This window comes from Dipodomys ordii, unplaced genomic scaffold (assembly GCF_000151885.1).
Source record: "Dipodomys ordii isolate 6190 unplaced genomic scaffold, Dord_2.0 Scaffold126, whole genome shotgun sequence".
NCBI classification, from domain to species: Eukaryota; Metazoa; Chordata; class Mammalia; order Rodentia; family Heteromyidae; genus Dipodomys; species Dipodomys ordii.
Window position 1 is genome coordinate 5,789,748 of NW_012267342.1, and position 13,256 is coordinate 5,803,003.

The 13,256-nt window shown below is 31.7% G+C and overlaps 1 protein-coding gene across 1 annotated transcript in view; it reads left to right on the forward strand.

The window, feature by feature from the left end:
* Window positions 1-13,256, forward strand: part of Lrp1b (low density lipoprotein receptor-related protein 1B) — a 1,500,426-nt gene that overhangs the window by 1,335,772 nt on the left and 151,398 nt on the right. Inside the window, exon 66 of the mRNA XM_013030060.1 lies at window positions 6,439-6,555. Within this exon, the coding sequence (XP_012885514.1) occupies window positions 6,439-6,555 (117 nt within the window). The remainder of the gene's footprint in view (window positions 1-6,438; window positions 6,556-13,256) is intronic.

The following is a 13,256-nucleotide window of genomic DNA, read 5'->3' on the forward strand; positions in this document are numbered from 1 at the left end:
CTGGGCCTGAGCACTGTCCCTCAGCTCTTCAGCTCAAGGCTAGTGCCCTACCACTTGAGCCACAGCACCACTTCCGGCTTTTTTCGTTTTGCTTATGTGGTGCTGAGGAATCGAACCCAGGGCCTCATGCATGCAAGGCAAGCGCTCTACCACTGAGCCAACTTCCCAGCCCCTGCAGTATTTTTAATCTGAAAAGATAATATGATGTTTACTCTAGTCAGAATTTGGTCTGTAAGTGACAAAAATTAACATAAATTAGTCATGCAAGAAATTTTTTGGCCATAATTCCAAGGAGTAGACCAAGTTGACTTTAGTTATAATTTGGATCCATGTATTCATTCTGAATTTCCAGAACTTTCATTTTTCTTCATTTATAAGGAGTTCCTCATTCTATTGGTGTATCATGTTACCAAATGATTGTAAAAGTAATCATGATGACTTGAAAGTATAATACTTGTCTTTGTGCAGATGCCAAAATACTGTTTTAAATAATCAGAAGACTTTAATCCATAGGCATTACTGACTCTTCTTGCTAAGATATCGATAGAAGCTCCTAATTGCTCATCTCTGTCCCCTTTGTTACCTTTCTCAATCAGAGAAGTAGAGCTTCACATTTTGCTCTCCAGAATAAGTCATCAGGTCTCTTGGTTCTTCCTGTAACAAGATGTCAACGGTGCATAATTTTAACCACAGAGATGTTATGGGAGACATGGAAAAAAACTATTTAAAGAATGTGAAAGAAATTTGGGGAAGAGTTTAGAGTGTGAAATCAGAATTATATAAAGAAAGTTCAGCTTGTGTGGCCTCAACTTCCATTCATTCTTTCATGAGAAAAATATACATTAATGTAGAATTTACTAGCTTTAAATATTCATAACAGTTATCCACCAGTGACAAGATCGTTCTATTGTATATGATTCCTTCTCTGAGGGAGGGGTATGAATTTATGTATTTCTTCTCATTAGTCAATTTGAAGAGCATGTTGTTATTCAATGTCAAATTAACCTGCTATTATACAAGAGATATGTACCACATACTTTAACATTTGTATATTGTACTTCTCATTTGGTCCTTAGAATAACCATATGTCTCATGTAAACATTCCTCTTTTAGTATAATTTATTATATTATTTATATATATATACACATGTAATTATTTTACTGTAATTTATTTAAGATGGTATTTCTTTTTATATAGCCCAAATTGGCCTAAAGTAATGATTTCAGATGTGTGCAACCAAACCTGGTCATTCTGTTGTTTCTGTAGCATGTAGCACTTAGTATAGACTACTTAAACGTCTGAGGCCCTAAATTAATATATATATATATATATATATATTTCATCAAGATGTACTTTCAGGAAGCACTTAAATATTCAGGTTCTAAATGATCAAATTCATTTAATCTTTAAAATATTCAGTTTCTTTATAACTGAGTAATCATAAATTACATGAATGTAGTCGAATTTGGATTGTTTTCAGGTTGATTACTTTTAATGATGTTCATGAGAGTGTTAATGTAGATTACTATTTTTCTTGGGTAAATACCTCAAGATAAAATTTTTAGGTCACATGGTGAAATCATGTTTAATGGAATGAGATTGCTCTGGATAATTTATGTCTTTGATGATACCTTGGTGTGGCTTCTTTGTGTATCCAGTCCTGTCATCTCATAATTTTTATTTGCATTACTTGGATAACTAAATATTTTTATCATTGTTATTTGTTATTTAAATATCTTGTTTTGTGAAATTCCTATTCAAATATTCTCCCTACTAAGTTGTGTAAGAATGTTTCCATATTCAGAATCCAAATCTTGCTTCACATGCCTTATTTTCCAAATGCTATTTGTCTTTTCATTTTCTTAATGATATTTTAAAGGACACATATTTTAATATTGACATCTAATCAATTGTTTTTCTTTTGTTTGTTCTTTTTTAATATCTATCCAAGAAGTCCTTGCCCATTCTAAGTCTATGATAAAATTTCCCTATATTCTAGCAGTTTTCTATTAGGCCTGTTATCATTTCATTTATGTGTAGGTTAGGATGGGGTTGAACTTAGAGTTTTTATATTTAAAAAATCATTTGCTTTGGCAATATTTGTTAAGAAGAATTACATTTATTTACCAAATAATATAGGAGCTTTTATTAAAAATCAATTAACTCTAGATGTTATATTTATGGATTCATTTTACTCATTACTATTCCACCTAAATTATTGTAACTTTAGAATAATTCTTAACTATCAGGTCATATACATTCTTCATCTTTGTTTTATAATATTATTTGACAATTCTGTATCACTTAAGCATCAATAAGCTCAGAATTTGTATGATGATTGCTTTAAGTTTGGAGAAAGGCACATTGATTCCAAGGCACATGGTCTCCACTTTTCTTAGGAATTATTTCAGCAATTACTTCAGGAATTTCTTTCAGCAATTATTAATAATTTCCAGTATTAAGATCTTACAGAATTTCGGGGCTCAGAAGTTGGCTCAGTGGTAGATCGCTTGCCTTGCATGCCTGAGGCCCTGGGTTCGATTACTCAGCACCACATAAGCAAAAAGAAAAAAGCTGGAAGCGGTGCTGTGGCTCAAGTGGTAGAGCGCTAGCCTTGAGCTGAAGAGCTGAGGGACAGCACCCAGGCCAAGTTCAGGCCCCACGACTGGACCCAAAAAAAAAAAAAAAGATCTTACAGAATTTTCACTAGATTTATCTCAAAGTGGGTATTTATTCTTGGATATTCTAACTTTTTTGTTTTATTTTAATTTGTTTCTAATATAAGAAATCAAACTAACTTTTATACGTACTTTATAACAGTCTTTCCATAATTATTCTTATTTGAAATAGATCCCTTTTGCTTAATTTTATTTTCTCAGTGACATCACCATAACACAATTGTTCTATTTGTAAAAATATCTTAAACATACTTGAGCACTAATAATTTGTAATAGTATAAACAGTTGTCTACCTTAAATATCCTTTTTTTCACTTCTCTAGGAAGATTTAATTTTTGTCTGCAATTCATGTGAAAACTTCCAAGAAAATAAGTTTTCAGATATTGTTTGTCTATAATGCTAAAAATGAAATACATGATTCTAGTGCTATTTAATTATGTGATTAACACAAAATTGTACATATGATGAGAATTTTATATTGATTACTCTGAAATACTGTAGTGTGGGTAATATGCAAGTTTTTATGTTCTGATTTTTGAGCCAGAGATTTCCAATCTTGACCGTTTCTTGTTATCTCCTGGCTATATGTGATAAATATTGATGTCCAGGTTCCACTCTAAAAGTAATGGGATTTAGCTGGATGTGGGATATGTTTGTGTAAAGAAATTTTCAGTTTTTCCATGTGATTTTTAATGTGCAATATATTTGAAAAAGCCATATTAGTGTTTACTCGTATAGTTTTATTATAATTCATATAACACACATAATTGTGCACATTGTACATAATAATACAATTATCATCAAGAAAGATTTTAAATAAAGAACAATGTTACTTTTGCATTTATAAATTTACAATTAGTAAGATATATCCCTAATTAAGGAACTGGGAAATAAATGAGTATTCTCATGTGTAAAGCAAGTAATATTCCCCAATATCATTTCATTGTGTCTAAATTAGAAGTTTAAGCAGTAAGTCCTAACTTCCTCTTTTTAAGGAATATATGCAAACCTCTTTGAGATGTAAAGACAATGCCAGTGTGTTAATAGGGTAAAAAATAGAAAAACAAATTTAAGTTAAATATACTATACTTAATATAAATTGTTAATTTTATAAAGGTACAAGGAATTTATTCCACCCAGGCCTACATTTTCAGTTGTCAGAATGAATCTGATATTGTTTACATTTACATACTCTAATGCATAATATAAAATAATATAGCAAGTTATGATTACCCACAGTAATAATAGAATTGCTAACACAAAATGATCATCTGAATTAATACAAAAATTAAAATACAAGTATCATATATTTAATGATCATTGTTGAAATCTCAATAATTGTAAAAATATTTCCTGAATAGCTAAGATATACAGAATGCTTTTTTAAGCCAATCAAAACACCTAAAGTTAAATAAAAACACAGAAAACAATGATATAATAAAAAGTACAGCACCCTAGGTATGACATAAGTTAGGTTCTAAAAATATGTTAGCAGGACGGAAGGAAAAAGATAAGAGGGAAATACAGGCAGTATTTAAATAAATGTATTCACAATATATCATAATAATGTTATTAGTAAAATGTTTCTAGAATAACAACTGTGTATAAATTCCTCTTTGGTTACTAAACACCTTTGTATTTAATTGGAAAATTTAGTGAAACTCTTCATTAGTTATTTTTCTCCCTTATTTAATTAAATGTAATAGTAACCACTAAGGATATTATGTGAGTTCAGACTATTCATCTTTATGGAAATTTATAGCCAGGAGCTGGAGTTATACCTCTATATATTTTCACTATTAAAATTTCATAATTATGGCTGAATCCATTTTGCTTTCTTTATTTGAGCATTAAATGTCAGTGATGCATTTTGAAGTACGGAGTACCAACAAAAATCTGAGGCCTTACTGGTAATCTGTTATACCTGAGGAGGAATGGATTTACAAATATGAGAAGGAAATGCATATAATTTGTGCATTGATGTTTGTAGGTTTCTTATTATTTTAAATTATCTTTAAGTAAAATAGCATGTTCTTTTTCAAGGAGTTTACATATAGAATTAATTTTGATCAGCTTTATCACCCTTTTTAGACCAACCCCTTCTGTTACTTTTCTTAATTTTGTGGTATAGATCATGAATTACTGCCTGCATTCACCCATATCCCCACGTTATTTGTTTTCCCCTCTTGCTTTGGCCCTACCCCCACTTTCTTGTACGTACCCATTTTCTGGTGCTATTTTGGTGGGCTTTGACCTAGTCTTTCTAAAAAATTGTACTATTTGAGCTCTCCATGAAGTCCATTATCCTTCAGTTAATCCATATGTAAACACATAAATACCACCCAACACATTTACTTATAGATTTACAGGTACAGTCTAGCCATTCCAAATGAGGGAAAACATATATATCTGGATCTAGATAACTTTGTTCAAGTCTCCATTTTCTTACAAATTCTGCATTATTATTCTTTCTAATACATGAGTAAAATTGTGTTGTATGAATTACATTTTTTTGATCCATTCATCCATTTAGGGGAACATCTGGGTTGATTCCATATCATGACTATGGTGAAAAGTAATACAATAAACATGGTTGTGTCGGTGGCTTTACTATAACCTTCTTGATATTCTATTGGGTAAAGTTCATAATATCATAATTATTTTGATCCTTTCTATTCAACAAGCTTCATAGATCATGGTCAATATTATTAAAATTCAGCTTTCAAAAAACATAAACCTGTGAAATCTCAATTCTCAAGATAGCAAAATTTCCCAGTGATTTATATACATGCATCTATAAGAAGCACTATCATAGACTATGTGTAATTAGATTTTACTATGATAGAAATTTAGAAAATTATGATTTAAACATTCAATAAGAACTTACTGCGTGAGTTATATTTTGGACTCATATGGCAAAAAGTTAGATTTGTTGTGAAAATTACTAAATCAGGAATAAAAACACTTTTGACTGTGGCATTATTTGCATAAACTTCAACTTCTAAATGTAGATTTTCTGTTTTATTAAATGCAAGAGTATTGTCAATACTTATCATAAATATTACATTAGAGATAAGTCTCAAACATAGGTGACCTAAAAATACCATAGAAAGTTCTTCATGTGCTTATATGTACATACACCAAATTAATTATTTGTTTACATTTGGTCCCCATTCCCAAGAGATCTCATTGTGTTTAGGCACATATCCTAAAACTTATAAAATATCTGAATCTTAAGCCTTACTTTGGGTAAGATAAACTCAAAAAAATTTAACCTACAAGTTTGTGAATTAGTAATGGCTAACAATAGGTAGATTATGAATGAATGTTTCTTAGGAAGTTTTTAAAATGACAAACCCAGAATTTAATTAATAATAAATTATTTCTGTAACTTTATAGAAGAAACTAGTAGAAGGCTAGGGATGTTCTACAAAATAGAAAAATAGCTGGGAGTCATTCTGACCTTTTATTTTTGGTTACTGATTTATTTTGGCTTTGTTTAGGTATCTCATCAGTTGCTTCCTAATGGTCTATGATGAATGCATGGCCAATAACAACATAAAAGGAAGCAGAATAATTCTCAGCACTTGCCTTCAATTTCCCTAGGAATTGTTTGTCAGTAATTTAACTAAAATCTTATAAAATGTTATACACCATAGATTAGGTAGAGCATTTAGAATTTTGTGGGGGATGATGTCACAGAATAATGATGCAAACTCTGCTTTGTGTTGTTGGGTCTCTTTTTTCTTTCTCTTACAGATAAAAAGACTTGTGGACCTCATGAATTCCAGTGTAAAAACAACAACTGTATTCCAGATCACTGGCGGTGTGATAGTCAGAATGACTGCAGTGATAACTCCGATGAAGAAAATTGCAGTGAGTAGCCTTTGCCTAGTAACCTTGTAGACTTGACAGCCCATTCAATAAGCAGGATGGCAATTTTTATTTCAGTGAAGGCAAAAAATTTCACCTCTCTGTCCTGCAGCTCACATTTTTATACATATATTCACATTTGAACAAGAATATTCAGACTAAATTGACCTGAATCTCAAAGGGTAGAATTATTGAAATGTTCATCCTGGGAGTTATTTTCTTTCAGTTCTCAGAATTGGTATGAAAGTATCATGAGGTTTAATGCAACCCATTAGTATGCAATGAAGGAAGCCCTAGATGCACGTTCTTACAATGAGCTGAATGATGTGGAGACAGCACAAAACATCTCATTCTTTAATGGATGGTATTCATTTCGTTTCAGTCTCAAATCCTTTTACACTACAAATTCACCCAAGAGCATCTCTCAGTGAATTATCATTTATTCCCGCTGGAGTGGTGAACAGCATATATATTCAAGATGCTTTTTCCCCCATGAAAATAGAATAACATCATTATCATCTGACTCTTGCATTTTGAATAATAAATTTTAAGCCAATAACAATGCAACATTTTTACTTTCTGAAAATGAATGTCACTATGTAAAATTGGGAGAGAGTGTCTGTGTTCTGATATTGCTTGTTTTTAATTTTATACATTGCATTGAAAACAGAGAAATTTATAGTGCTGTTTGAAATTATATACTCAAATTCCATTTGTTAAAAAGTATTTTTGCTGTTTCCTAAAAGGATTCTTGCAGATTTATAGCAATAACATCTGTCCTTAACATCTCATTGGACCAAGAGTATGTATTTTCCAGAAGCTAAAGGATTAAATATACATAGCACTTATATGAGGCACTAATTGATTGAATGAAATACTTCATAAACCTGTTCATACTTAACTTGAAAGCCCTGAATTTATGTTTTCAATAACATTCTAGATTGCTTTGTGTTTGAGCTTCCTGGGGCTTGGACTGAAGTCCTGGGTGCTTTCCTTGAGCGTTTTCGTGCTAGCACTCTACCACTTGTTGGGCTGGTTTGGAACTGAAATCCTCAGCTCTCACTCTCCTGAGTGGGTAAGATTACAGACAGCAGCCACTTTCACCGAGCTATAATTTTCCTTTCTTAATCTGACCTGTGTTAGAGAAATAAACACATGAAGTATGAAACCTCTGGGTTATAGAATAGTAAAAACATGCAACCTTTTAAAGTGTCTTTAAACACAGATATCATCCAACTCATCATAATTTTAGAAAGATAGAGAATGTTACAGAAAATCATAAAGTTTTTACATTTCTGTAATCAGCAATTGAATAAAACTTTGACACAGTTTCTCCATCTTTCCATTGATTAAATGCATATTTGATAAAATGATAGTGGTTGTAATAAGTGCCCAAGAAACTTGTATAAAGTTTGTTTATTTCTATAACACAGCTTACAAATAGATATCTGCTTAACCTAGTTTTGGTATATTTAGTATTTTCCTATAGATGCTTAAGAGCAGATGGGCTATAAAAGATTGATATTGAGAACAGCAGAGCGTGTATGAGACTGAGACACTGGACACTTACTCTGGGTGAACTTTGATTCAAGTGAGAAATAGAAACTGTACAATAAGTTAGACTTCAGTTATAATAAGTAATATGTAGATAGATAGATATTATATAAAAGTAAATAAATATTATGTGGGAGAGTGAAGGGTTGAGAGAATCTAATTCAGTCTACTGAGGTTTCCTAAGTGGCTGAGCTTCACTGTGCTGACATCTGAAATCAGTCTTTGGAAAAAGAATGCACGGAGAAGGAACACTGGCTCTCACTTGTCTCAGTGGAAACTAATAAATCATTGTAGCCACACAGCCCTTAAGAAAAAGCAAGGGAAGTAGCTGCAGTATCAAGCACTGCAATATCAAGTAGGCATTTATGTGTGGTTCTTTTCATTTCTATTCATTCTGAGCTTGTTGCCTTAGACAAGAGATATTGATGAAACTGCAGAGGAGGGATAACAGTGAGCAAACAATAATCTATCTATACTACAGTTGTGACATGGAAGGGTGAAAGGTGTGTACATGTTAGTGAGTCTGCCAACATGTGAAACATGTCAGACAAGTATGAGAGCTTGGAGTAAATTACATTGATATGTTAAACAAGGAAGTGTATATAAGAGAAAGGAAGACTCAAGGTATCTTCATTGTGGAGATGCCTTTCAAGCTCTGATAGTTGAAGATGTTCTCTGGAAAGGTGAAAGGTACTGAGAAGGTTTAAACATTAAACATACAAATAGTTATATGTAGGCAAAAACTCTCAGTGAAAAATAAAATAATAATTGCTGAGAGAATAGTAATATAGTTAACTGCTTTAGAAAAAAATCAACAGTGTTTTTGTATTAAAAAATCATCAAAATACTTCCAGTTTCTCATCTGTCATAGTTACTGTATATAGATATACATATACATGTATGTATGTACTAAATGTGTATTTATGTATGCAAACTACTGTATATATATTCACGTACATTAGACTCATGATTCTTAATTTTATGTGTAAAAATTGTTAGTTATATCATAGTTTATAAATATTTGAATGTTATTATTAGCTTTGTTAAGAAGACAGTACTTAACCAGAAATAGTAAATTCAACATAAAGGACAGTAGCTACATATTTTAAAATCATTTAGGGATTTCTTCATTTATGAATCAGATTATATTTTTTTCTTCTTTAAATTATGTTAGCAAAATTCCAGTAGTAAGCATAGGAAGTGTTCAAATAATCCTGGGTACGAATCTATCATCAATATATTAAATTTACTATGTATTTAATATATGTTTAAATTTACTATATTATATTCATTTCCCTAAGTACATAGGATAATTTGTCCATTGTCATTTGATCAGTACTGATCACTTCTTTTGTGAAGTCTTTAGCAAGGATACTTGGGCTCATCATAAGTTTTAACCTAAAAAATAATAAAATTTTATTATCATCCAAGTTATTTGGAAATCTGGATCAAAGATTCACAAATGCTTGAGATCTCTAACAATCTGATTGTTTTAGCAAGAAAAGTTAACATATTCTATGTATGTTCTCTAAATTATGCAGAAAATAAGTTGCTTTTTTATTATGAACCCCAAGATAAATATTCAAATGTTTTTTTTCTTTCATGCTATTGTTTCTAACATATTTATAAGATGATTTCTTTGTTGCTTTGTATGTATGTCCCTCCCCATGGTATAACCCCTGCTTTCACTGTATTTGATGTTGGTATAATTTGTGGAGGAGAAGGGACAAAACAAATAGTTTAAGTAGGGATACAGGTGGACCCACTGCAACAATGAGATGTACAAGTCATTATGTCAAAAAACAAATTTTACAACTTTGGTAGTGGGGAGGAGGCAGGGGGAGGATCTGGTAGGGGGGAGAAGGGGTATAGGAAGGGATGGGAAAGGGAAAAAAAGGAGGAGGCAACAATGCTTGATAAGAAATGTACTTGTTATCTTGCCCATGTAATTGTAACCCCTTTGTATGGTATTTTCACAATATAAATAAATATATAAGTAACTAAAACCCTTAACTGATTTAGAAATTCCAACTAATTTGAAAACCACATTGTGGTTTATCTGCAGAGAAGCTGCTGTGCCTTATTTGAAATTCTATACTTTCACTGAATTTATATCAATAGATTATTCATATAGAATATCAGCTATACTGAAAGCATTCTAAAAATTCTCCTGAGTTGTTTATACCCACATTTATACCACTTTTGAACTTATGATAATACTGTCACTGGAGTATCTGAACCCTGGGAAGTCTCTATGCTTTACTTTTATATTTGTGATTTTGAAAGTCAAATTAATTTACTTTGCTCAAGTTTATTCCATTCTGTATGAGGTGATTTCTAAAGTATTTTTAATACTGGGACTGTATGTTTTTGCCTCTATCAATATTAAAGGAAGTGCTATTTTTTATATTGTTATTATACAATCCAGCTTATTCTTCCAAGACATCTAACACATGCCCTATAGAAACTTCTCAGTATTCTATCAGCCTGTCTAGATAAAAGCAGTGCAAACTTGTTTGATTATGTATGTGGGGAGCTCCCTATGTATTATAGATACATAATTGATACCAGACAACATTAGCATGGAGGCAGTATGTTAGAAGTATTAGCATAAGAAAAAACATTCACATTTTCATTTCAGATAGCTTAGTTTCCAGATACAACCGTATTTGTTGTTATTCTATTTTGAGAAAAATGCTTTCATACCTGTGATTCTTTATCTGGAACAGATGAAAGGTACAGCAAACAATACTAGGAAAAACATATCTCAGTGTTGCATTTCCTAATTACAGAATTTTCTTTCCTTTTTCTATAGAGGTATCCTGTAGCAAAAGACTCTGAAGTACATAGATCAAAGTTAGAAACAGAGTAGCTACTTCATTCCTAGCCAACATTTATATATGAATAAATATAGTAATTCATGATAACAATTCAGGAATGAATTTGATGGCATTTTTCCCCAGTATGGTAGAAATTTGCAAGATTTCCATTTTCACTGAAGCCTTTTCCCCAAAACTGATATAGTCTCTCCATCTCCATATTAGAGTAGTCTAATTAAAAATAATAGGACAAAGTCTTGAGAGAACAATTTCTCTGTGGAACTTTTAGAGAAATGCTTTCAACATTTGACCATAAATATTTTTATAATCTTACATTCACAGCTATGATCCTTCCATATAGCAAAATGTGTAAACCCTTGTGAAGGTTTTATCATTTAGTGCAGATGAATGCATTTGCTCTTAAGCTGAATAAAGGGAAGTTAGAACATTAGAGGAAGACTCAATCCCATTCAGAGCCCTCTCAAATTCTCCAAAAGAAATGTTTCCTTTGCTGTTTTTAATTACTTAAGCATGACATTTTTGAATGGACACATTTTAAAAATGAAAACCTTTTATTGCTATTTTCTCCTGTTAACTAAATTGCACACATTCCATTATAATTTGTTTTCCACAAAAACAACACTACATGTGTCTATAAAGACAAGGAGTGAGAAAAGGCTTCAGTCAGGGTATGGATAGAAGCAAATATTTTTCTACTTACTATTATAAGGTAAATTAGATATCACCAGAAATATGCCTTAGCAAAGTAACTTATTAGCTGGGACTTTCATGTTAATTTCTATAACATGTGAGTACTTATTATTCCCTCATTTGCATAGGAGGTAATGTTATAACCTAGTGTTAAATGATATAACTTAGTCTCTATAATCCAGTAGTTTGGGTTCAAGTTCAGCAGAAGGACTTCTCCATGGAGGTTGCATTGTAATGGATGTCTTATATTCTTTATGCCTCAAAAATTACGATAAAGGTCATTTATAGTTACTGTGAAAAGTCACTGATGAGTTAATTACATTACCCTTGGGCCTTATAGCAAATAAGTGATTGCTATCTGGTAATTATTGTGATTATAGTTGGTATTATAACTTAGAAAATATTATAAGAGAATAGAGCACAAAGACATAACCAGAATTTTAACTTCTATGTTCAAAACTATACATACATAGTGATATCAGTCATTTCATAGTTTATTCATTGTTATTGAATCACAATTGAATGACATCATTTATTTTATTTTACTTTTTCTGGTTGTGGGGTTTGAACTCTGGGTGGGGAGCTCTCCTTGAGCTCTTCAGCTCAAGGCAAGCACTCTACCACTTGAGTCACCACACCACTTCCGGTTAATTGGTGGTTAATTGGAGAGAAAAGTCTCAAGGACTTTCCTGCCCAGGCTGGCTTTGAACCACACAGCCCCTTGCAGAGCTAGGATTACAGGCTCAAGCCACTGGTGCACAGCAACATCTTATTTTTATACCTTGAGGTCATATTTTAAATCTAAGTAAATCCAAAAACAGAATAAAATTCTCTGCCAAATGTTACATATTTTGCACAGTTTTAAATGTATTCTCAAAGACATTTATTTCCATATAAAGTTAAGCAATCAAGATGCTACCCTAAATGTTGAATAAAATGTTGAATAGAATGTGTAGCACAAAACTAAGTGAATACTGAATTACTTCAAACATTTGTGTAGAAACTTAGCCTTGATATGAAGGAAACTTAAATTGAATATCTGTTACCTACATTCCCTCTTCCTTGCTGTGAATATTATTTTATGTGGCATAGCTGTAAATATAATTCATAAGAAGCACACACTAGAATAAACATGTTTCCAAATGTAGGATATCAATATAACCAAGTCATGAATTCCAGCAATTTTATTGATTATTTGCAGGACCAAATTTCTAAAATCGTTCTTCATTGTCCAGTTGTCAAAACATACGTTATTTCACAGTGTAAGATATCCTCTGTGTCACTGGGGATTTTTGTTTCATTTTTTAAATTTTGGTACCCTATATTTTATATATATATGTTTATCTGATTGGGGGAAGAGAAGGGGAATAAAAAATGGCAAGATAAAGGGTGAACCAATGCAAAAGTGATACTCACAATACACTAGGTTGGAAATGAACTTTACAATTTCAGGGAAGTGGGAGGGATAGTGGAAGAAAAACAGAGTGGGTAACAATGTTCAACAAGAAATGTACTGATTACCTTACTCATGTAACTGTAACCCCTCTTTACATAACATTTACAATATTTTTTTGGGTCGGTCGTGGGGCTTGAACTCTGGGCTTGGGTGCTATCCCTCAC